Source organism: Paramormyrops kingsleyae, chromosome 22, assembly GCF_048594095.1.
Source record: "Paramormyrops kingsleyae isolate MSU_618 chromosome 22, PKINGS_0.4, whole genome shotgun sequence".
NCBI lineage: Eukaryota > Metazoa > Chordata > Actinopteri > Osteoglossiformes > Mormyridae > Paramormyrops > Paramormyrops kingsleyae.
Genome location: NC_132818.1, coordinates 5,395,774 through 5,405,250, shown reverse-complemented (window position 1 = coordinate 5,405,250; position 9,477 = coordinate 5,395,774). Strand labels below are relative to the sequence as shown.

The following is a 9,477-nucleotide window of genomic DNA, read 5'->3' as shown; positions in this document are numbered from 1 at the left end:
TCCAACACCTTCCACCGTCATCCAAACATCACTGAACGTCTATGGGAAGTTCTGGAGCTCAGGATCCAAGATACACTTTGATCTCCTTTATCCCTCAAGGACCTGGAGGCTTTTCTTCTGGAAGAATCTCCCCACAAATTCCAGCTTAAAGGCGGGCGGTTGGCGTTTGCTAATGTCTCATTGATAATGCATATAGGTGTTTCTGTTATTTTGTGTGCTTGCTCAAGACTAAGTGTCCCGTACAGAACACAGTGAAGTGCTACTTTCTTCCTGCAGAGATTCTGATGCTGTCCTTAACCAGCCACACCTGTGATGCTGCCCGCAGTCTTAGCAATCCTGCCATTTTACTTACCGCTTTTGCATGCCAGTGCCAGTGTTAATGATCATTGAAATTTAATGATTCGATTCTTTGGCAAATAATTTAACCACCTCTTCCCTGCTACTACTGTACGTACACTGAAGGGACAGTGAGGAGGGTCTGTCCACTGCCAGTTTTTCCATATTTAATTTAATCACACCAATAAAGCAGATTACTTCATCGATCCATCGGCCTACAGCTATTAAATGTAAAGTACATAGAGAAAAGGCAAAACTTGTCACATACAAACAAAGCGATATTGTTGTCAGCATGGTAATATATGTATGGTTAACCACAAGCGATTGTATGAACTCCATACAAAGAATGTTTTTCTCTGTGATTTGGGCGCAGTAGCTGGGTCCTGACCCCCGCCCCCGCACACCGGAAATTAGCTCAGCCGCCGCGTATAACCTGAGAGACTGAGAATTGTAGTTTGTACATAGCTCCAGAATTCTGAAACAAATCAACGATATTCACTTTTCAAGCTGAACATCACCATAAGATTTAGTGTTTATCAGGATTCGAATTACAGCGTACATACAAGAGCGCGGCATCGCGGTCAGTAAGGGGTTATTGCGAAAAATACAATTACTACTGCAGACAGTTAATGCCGTCAGTAACATTTCATAACGGCACAATAACAACATAAGAATCACGCAAGAAGTGAAATACCCTAATCAGAGCAAAACAAAATCGCAAAGAGGGGCATAGGTGACAAATTTCTGCTTGTCATATACACGTACCCCTTTAACAGGACATCACTTGGAGAAAAAAGCTGAGCGTTATTTAGGTAACTTGTTTTTAACCACAGCGAAATATAACTGCGGCTCGCAGCTCCCTCTCTATCTCTCCGGCAGGGTTTTTCCGTTTTGACATTATAAGTCTCCATAAACCGCCCAGAAATACCGAATAAAAACGCTGTCCGCTTTGACTTAGTGTCGCTCAGGGAGTCCCGAATGAGGCTCATTACATGCACTGCGAGGGAGCGTTAGTTACGGTGTTAATTCTGCCCATTTTTGCTGCTTTGCTAGAGTTTGCAACCAGAGCAAAATTTTTCAGTTACATCTCTAGGTTTTTGCTACATTGCAAAATGTCCTACTCATAGTTTTGAATGGACATTTGTATAAGGATTTATGTTATCAAAATAACTTTCCTATACTTTAAAAGAGGGTAGCAATTTTCCAGACTGAGAGTTTTATACTGCCAGGAACTGATGCGTAGAGTTTTCATTGTGGGAGTATAATCGTGCAATAATAGCTTTCTTTCATCAGTTAACGCGGGTTTACGATAAACCAGGCGTGTCGGCCTGGGGGGGCGCTAACCTGGATTCCCAGCTGTCTCGCCGTGTGGAGGGTGTAGCAGCGCGCTGTACCCGTGCATTCTCCCCAACCTGACCTGACTTGACCTGTTTGATGAGGAGTTCAGGTGGCTACGTAAATGTAGAATGTGGAGTGCAGCGCCGCCACGCACGGATGGCCACAGCAGGAATAGACCCAGAATTGTGTTAATTAACGGAGACAAATGTTCGGAAAATGTAATGTAACGAATGAATAAATACATTTTATTGACATATTTATACTAGTATTTTTTATTTCAGGAGCATTAATGTACGGAAAATAATATATAACCTATAACACAAAAGTGGACAATTTTATAGAGCTCCCCATAAAGGTCTCATGGTAGGCATTCAAGGGAGCTCATGTCCTTTTTGGGGGGGAGGGGGAGTGGGTTCCCCTGAGCTCCCCCATAATTTGAACCTTGGTGCTTAGGATCTTTGTATTCTACCTTTGTAGTGGAGCTGGATGAATTACGCCAAGATTCGGTTCACATCCAACCAAAACGCTGCATAAATCACTACGAGTCGTACCAACAGATCCAAACCTTGTGGAGAGGAATGTTTATTTTGTGTGTCTTGGCAAGAGTGACAGACTCTTGGAGACAAAATGATTGTATTCCTTACTGATCAGCAATTTTTCGTTCATTTACTGTTGGAGGAGGTTTCTCCATTGTTTTGGTCATCAGTGATCGTTGTGTTTAATGGGACGGATTCCTTCAGTGGGTGTGTCTAACCACTTATTTTTCAGAAGTAACATTCCACTGAGGTCCCTGGAATGTAAACACCCAACTTTTTAACATAATCTTACCCTTCTGTGCCTTATGTGCTGTCAAATACATAATGTAGCTACAACCACCAGCCAGGGAAACGTTGGTGAAGTAAACAAACCGCTGTAAACTGGGCAAAGACCAACAAATGATGACCTCACTTGGGTTCACTGCACTGCTACTCTCTGGGTGTGGTGGTGGAGCCAAAGTCCACTGGCCTTTCATTAGTGGGGATGCTGAGGTCCGGAAACCATAGTGAGATTGGCTTACGTTGCTGTGGGCACATCTCTGAGCCTCAATGCTTGTCTCTGTGTTTATTTTTACACTAAAGAGGTTTTCTCGTCAATCTATGTCAGGTTCTAAACACACCACACACACACTTCTAAAAATAAGCTCCACACTCAACCTTACAACTGCACAGCGTTTAATATGCAAACTGTTGAAGGTTATATGCGTAGCAAGCAAATTGATTAAATAAAACAAAATAATAATAAACATTATTTTAGCACCTGTCTGTTGTCAAGTCTGGAATTTTTCATGGAGTTATTTCGGGCAGCTTAATTTGACACCCATTGTAGATTTATTGCCACTCTCACATTAAGCTAAGTTATGACTGCAAACAAACCTTTCTGTTCCCTCTTTTCGTTTGTTTAATCGTCCTTGCACAGAGAAATGTTGAATAAAACCAGCATAATTCAGTCCGTTCTTGTCTTTTTACCTCAGTTAAGTGCCCTCACTCAGAAACTCGCCTGCTTCCATAGGTATTCACTCCAGAATCCATTTTGAATTTCATGAGCTTGCTGCTGACTGAGTTGCTGACCCACTCGTGCCTATGCCAATGCTTCCCCTAATATCAACAAGTGATCTGTGTATTTAATACTGCTGGCATGGCTGCTACTTCCGATCAGGGCAGCAGATATACACTCAGTGATCAGTTTATTAAGCAGACCTGCTTGTTAACCCAAACGGCCTGAGTTTACAGAGGATGGTGCGATGAACAGAAACATCCAGTCAGGGTCAGCGGTGAAGGGCTATGCTTCTTACATTGAACAGAAATGCAAGACTAAGAGCTGAGTGGTGTGCAGAGTTGCTACTCTGAATGCACAATGGATCTATGCTGAAGTGGTTCTGGAGGCAAAAGTGGATCCTAACAGGTACTAGATATGTGGTTTTACTTTTCTGTATATGCATTGCTAAACACTGAATGTTCTTTGTAATGTCTTGTAAAAGCACCACCAAGGCAAATTCCCTGGATGGAAACATACTAGGCTAATAATAAAGGATTCTAATAAAGTGGGTTCTACCCAGTACTAGCTCGGTGTACCTAATGAAGTGGTGTCTGCCTGGTACTAGCTCGGTGTACCTAATGAAGTGGTGTCTGCCTGGTACTAGCTCGGTGTTCCTAGTAAAGTAGGTCCTACCTGGTACTAGCAAAGTGTACCTAATAAAGTGGGTCCTACCAGATACTTGGTAGGTGTATCTAATAAAGTGGGTCCTACCCGGTACTAGCTAGGTGTACCTAATAAAGTGGGTCCTACCAGATACTTGGTAGGTGTATCTAATAAAGTGGGTCCTACCCGTTACTAGCTAGGTGTACCTAATAAAGTGGGTCCTACCCGGTACTAGCAAAGTGTATCTAATAAAGTGGGTCCTACCCGGTACTAGCAAAGTGTATCTAATAAAGTGGGTCCTACCCGGTACTAGCAAAGTGTATCTAATAAAGTGGGTCCTACCCGGTACTAGCTAAGTGTATCTAATAAAGTGGGTCCTACCCGGTACTAGCTAAGTGTACCTAATAAAGTGGCCATTGAGTGTATATCCATGTGAAATACACTGCACAATAGCTGTTTTATGCAGATGAATGGTCCTAGTTGAAGACTGAATACCTTTATGTCAGAATGACCCCATTTCTCTCAAAACCCACCTACAGACTGCCCCCGTGACTCTTAAATGTCTTTCTCTGTTCTCAAGTAGTAACACTTAATAGCATAGTCACTTAGCACCATTTTCCATCCAAAGGGATCCACAACTCCTTGTGGTAATTAGCAGAAGGAGTTGAATCAGGTGTGTTAAATGAGGGGAAACCCAAAAATGTGCAGGCGTCCGGCCCCCCAGGACTGGAGTTTGACACCCCGTGATCTACATAAAGAGGCTGTTTTATATAGGCAGCCTAATGCAACACTTAAGTTTACAGGGATGACAGTAAGTTAAGTCTGATATATGTGCTTTGCAGGCCTTCCGCTCATCAAGACCTTGCACACTCAAAGACTGTCAGCGTAATTAAACAACCCTGGAAGACGATAATTGAAACCATGCGTATTTCAGCCAACGGCTCCTTTTCTAATCACTGCTAAGAATCTGAGGGCCTTTAATCTTCCTGCCTGTTTGCAGACCTACTGGAGGACAGCATGCCAACCTGTTGAGATTATGGATCTGACTTCAGAGGCACTCACATGCCTTGAGGCTACTGGAACACTGCTAATGAGGAACACCATGCAAAATCCTGTTCCTCATGATTGTATATTTTTGGTGGCAAGGCGCCAGGCCATGAACTACAATGTAATGAACGCTTTGTTGAAAGGCAGCAGCAGGTTTATGGTGATGCATCTGCAGCTCTGCCTCCTGTGTGACTCCCGCTAGCTGCCTCTCTGCTGAAAGCTGGCCGTGAGACCGTTGGTTTTTTGGAACGTCTGATTGTATCGCAAGCACTTGATCCTTTTCCAAAAGCACCGTTCTCCCACTCAGTCCTTTGAGGAAACCCGTCTGCAGAGTTAAAGCACCGACTGAGACTTCAGCCAGACTCGGAGTCCAGCAGAAACTGAGCACCAAAGAATCAAAGGCGAGGCGGCTGCAGAGTCCTGAGGTCTCCAGCACAGCCAAGCCTAATGCTTGGTCTCTCACACTAGCAGCCAGCAGGCTAATGAATGTATCGAGGCACCTGAACAAGGTATAGTATGTCGGGGGAGGGAAGCCGTGTGGCATTTATCCAGTTATATTGCTAAGTTGATAACTACGTCCATCCCAGCTGTGTCCGAAAGTCATCAAGTACATTTGTGGAAACAACAAATAGTCCAGTTAAGTCTTTAGCCTGGTAATAACACTTTTTTTTATGCAGTAAATGCTGCAGTTTGTGATCCCTTCATGAGCTGACTCTCATTTGTACTGCACTCTGTACTCTTACTTTATTGCAATTTCAGGATGGGGTACGTCAAAACGGGGGGGGGGGGGGCACGCTATTCTGTACTCCTGCTCGTGACTTGGTTGGTTCGCAGGCTTTCATTGAGTGGGCTTGACGAGGTAACCATTGAAGGTGATGTAGATGTCCATGTCGTCACTGTAGATGGCGTTCTCCCTCTCGCGCTTGTAAAGCCGCACCCACACCTCGTCGTTCTGCTCCAGCGGCAGCATGACGCTCTGGCTCTGCATGATGCTGCGGTCGCTGGGCTGCGCGTACACGATCACCTTGGCCTGCTCGTTGTGCATCAGATGCAAGTAGGTCTCCTTGAAGTTCCATGTGTGGATGTTGAGATTGAAGAAGTAGATCCCGGGCACATAGCAGTAGAACTTGCCCTTGAACATGTTGAAGTGCTCATCGAGGTTGACAAAGACTGTGTCAAAGACCAGGGCTTGGTAGTAGTCCACGCTATGCAGGGCCTTTCGCCTGCCCACGGAAAAGGCAGAATATTGGGTTTTGCAGGCATCTCCAGGGGCACCAGCTTGACCTTTGCTCCCCTTAGGACCTGCAGGACCTCGGGAGCCCGGTGGCCCTGTGAGACCAGCTTTCCCAGGTGTTCCTCTATCTCCTCGGTCCCCCTTGTCCCCTGTGTGAAGGCAGGGAAAAAGGGATTACTCATGGATGCGGTAACGCGCAGATGCCGTTTCGGGGGTCTGCCCCAAAGCTCCGCTCTGACAGCTGTGTCCAGGAGGATCGCATGCTAAACGACATTCGTGTTTTTTGCCACATAGGCAAGTTCCGTGCCAGGCTCATGTGCAGAGAGCGACCGCAGTGGACCTCCAGAACCGTCCAAGTGCAATGCAGTAGGAAACTATGAAAGAATGAAAACAAGCTCTTAAATGACTCATTTAGCCAGAAGGCTGAATAGAATTAAGTTACCAAGAGCCGACAGTCAAAAAGGCTGAGCTGTTTTGGGAAGTAGATGCACATCTTCATATATCCTAAGCCTGTAGGCCGACTTTGAAAGGAAGCATAACGTTGACGGTTGTAATTTAAAGTGGGTTTCCGCTGAAATACCCTTGAGTCTGACACTGTGTGGGCCCCAAGCTGCCCCCCCCCCCCCTTCTGGACATGGGCGGGATTGAGGGATATTTGCTGTTAATACTGTAACTGTTGTAAGATCTTTGAAACAAGCAAATGCTAAGCATAAGCATTAAGCTAACATGAGTGAGGCGTGGCGGAGCAGGTACCTTTGAGGATGGTCATGTTAATGTAGGTCCTCACTTCAGGCATTTGGTTCAGACCCGTGGGAGGAGCGTCCCCCGCTGATTCCAGGTGGTCACAGCAGCGATGGCATTGTCTCAGGGGGGCACCAGAGGGTGGTGGCACAGATGCCACCAGGGGGAAGAGCAACAGGAAATGGCCAAACATAGTGACACCTGCTGGCCAATAGGAGTCTTGTGTAAGTGTCACCTGAGTGATATGATCAGTACCGTACTAATTATGCATCCTTCCTTCACTGACTGTCTAGTATTGAAGAGAAATAATGAACCCCAACCAGCCAATGGGCTGTCACCTTCTTCAGACATTATTTTAGTTAACACACTCCATTTGCAGAGAATCAAATTCCTGAAGTTGGTTTGTCTACCACAAACACCACATGTACCGAGAGAGCTGGTAAATATCGTGTGCCGTCAAACCGGAACTAGACGCCACTCGATGGCTCCTGGGACTGGCTCACCGCAGACGTGACGTTAATGAGAGCACTGACTTCCTGTTTGAAGTTACCCTCTGATCACAGTTGGGACACGTTCTGGTGCAGTGTTTTGGCACTGGGGTTAGGGAGGAGTGTTTGTGGGACACTGCAAAGCTGAGGACAAACAGCCTGTCCCGTCTCCACCACATAATGGCAAGTGCCAAGTTTTCACTGTTGCTGAGACAAAGACTTGGGAACCAGTGAAGGAAATATTAATGGTCCCCCCACCCAAGAAGGGTTGAAAATCCCTGATCTAGGAGATCAGTGGTCCCACGCCCATGGACATCAAAAGCTCCAAGTGAGCTGCCCCACCTCGCTGGTTCCCGGTCACCTCAGCAGCGGCAGGTTAAGCCCACTTTGGCTCTTCTGAATCGCACCAATGACTGCTCTGTCTTTGCACTGTGGGCCATGCCGGTCTCGGGTCATTTGCATGGCATCTGCCATGTGGGGATTTTGCAATTTATAAATGTTTTTTTTTTTTATTATTTTTTTTAAAAAACGTGTTTAAAGTAATTTCACATGAAGAGACTATTTAAAACTCCTGTTTTGTCTCCACAAATTCAAATAATAATAATAATAATAATAATAATAATAATAATAATACGATTCAAATAATAATAATAACAATAATTAATAAGTGAAACAGGCTAACTTTACCACTTCTACACACAAAGAGTTAACCTAAAATGCCGGCAAACGCTGTCCCCGGGGACTTTTAAAAGCTGTAGCTCAAGCGACGAGTTTCTTGCATTCGGAAGTAATAAAAGATTACATGCAATAAATAATTTCATATATGCAATATAATTTATTCAAAAGTATCCTCTGTAAATATTGCAGAATAAGATGAAGATTTGACTTACTGATACATATGCGAGTCGGCGTGCGGATAGAAATAAAGCCATGCAATGCAGTGCAAATCCTGTAGATGTGACGTGGCATCGTTGATCAACAATGGAGTTGATGAAAAGGAGGAATGAGTGAATCGGCTCACCTCTGTCTCCGCTGGACTGTCTCCCGCTGCTGCCGCGTCGATCAGCTGGGAAGGGGGACAGGGAAAATTCTCTCTCTGTGTCTGTGCGTGCTGAGCTGGACTCGTTAGTCTTTTGTTGAATCCATGATGCACGCCCCCTCACTCCCTCCGTTTATAATTCACAGCCCCGTCGGAGTAGATGTGCATCTGCAGAAACCTTTCCGAAGTCCCGAAGAAGGAGTGTCGGAACCCGATTTCCTAACAGTACTCTGTGTGTGTATGTGTATATATATATATTCACAAAACAAGAAAGATAGAAGAACATTTAGTTAGGTCGCTTAAGTGAAAAGAGGTGCTGAGCTTTTATCTGCCCAAGAAATATTTCAGTTTGACTAACACCTTTTCGCAAAAAAAATCAATTTGAATTTCACCTGGCGACACCGGCTGTAGACTGTAGGTGATATATACCCGGTACAAATCGCCAACCTTTTCTGTGGTTCGTTGATGCAACTTCAATGTAAATAAGGCGAGAAAATGTATTGAAATTATAATTAGAACTGTAGTACAACTGCTACGTCGGTAACAATATATAAGCGCTCATTGAAGATGGACAGATTGGTTTTAAACAGATACTAGCATGAAATGTAGTTAGATGACGATGGATGGATGGATGGATGGCTTTAAATAATGCCTTTAAAATGTTTCGTCACTATGATGACATATTTGTTTAGATGGTGCTCTTTCAGGTCTCCCATGACATCATTTCCTCTTTGTGATTATCCATGCTTCTCTCTTTTTTTCTCCTATTTTATTATCTTTCCCTCCTTTCCTTCTTGCTGGGCATTGTCTCCGAGCATTACTGGTCCTCAGCCAGCAGCGTGTCGCCGTGTCCTGAGGTCAACCTGCCTGGCAGTGGCTTGGACCCTGGTGCTTAGGGAGAGTCGCCTGACCTGTGTGTGTGTGTCTGTGCATGTCTGTGTGTGTCTGTGTGTCTGAATGTCTGTGTGTGTGTGTGTCTGTGCATGTCTGTGTGTGTGTGTGTGTGTGTGTGCATGTCTGTGTGTCTGTGTGTCTGTGTCAGTGCATGTCTGTGTGTCTGTGTCTGTGCGTGTCTA

General features: G+C 44.9%; 1 protein-coding gene across 3 annotated transcripts; it reads right to left on the bottom strand.

The window, feature by feature from the left end:
* Positions 1 to 2,868: 2,868 nt before the first annotated feature.
* On the bottom strand, positions 2,869 to 8,672 carry LOC111835973 (complement C1q tumor necrosis factor-related protein 1-like). 3 transcript variants are annotated; one of them, XM_023796824.2, is made up of 3 exons: positions 8,384 to 8,672; positions 6,887 to 7,078; positions 2,869 to 6,282 (listed from the first exon to the last, which is right to left on the bottom strand). In XM_023796824.2, the coding sequence occupies exons 2-3, from the start codon at positions 7,065 to 7,067 to the stop codon at positions 5,738 to 5,740; spliced, it is 726 nt and encodes a 241-aa protein (XP_023652592.1). In that variant the 5' UTR covers positions 7,068 to 7,078; positions 8,384 to 8,672; the 3' UTR covers positions 2,869 to 5,737. The 3 variants fall into 3 exon arrangements, with proteins under 3 accessions (XP_023652592.1, XP_023652591.1, XP_023652590.1); XM_023796823.2 differs by having other exon boundaries at positions 6,887 to 7,075; positions 8,384 to 8,667; XM_023796822.2 differs by lacking the exon at positions 8,384 to 8,672 and adding an exon at positions 8,253 to 8,374 and having other exon boundaries at positions 6,887 to 7,075.
* Positions 8,673 to 9,477: the final 805 nt, after the last annotated feature.

What these genes read in the sequence shown, in the direction of transcription:
- LOC111835973 (XM_023796822.2), bottom strand. Translation starts at nt 8,331, where the DNA reads ATGCCACGTCACATCTACAGGATTTGCACTGCATTGCATGGCTTTATT. An exon ending in GCCGACTCGCATATGTATCA is followed by an intron (nt 7,076 to 8,252) that starts GTAAGTCAAATC and finishes ATTGGCCAGCAG; the next exon opens with GTGTCACTATGTTTGGCCAT. An exon ending in TAACATGACCATCCTCAAAG is followed by an intron (nt 6,283 to 6,886) that starts GTACCTGCTCCG and finishes GCCTTCACACAG; the next exon opens with GGGACAAGGGGGACCGAGGA.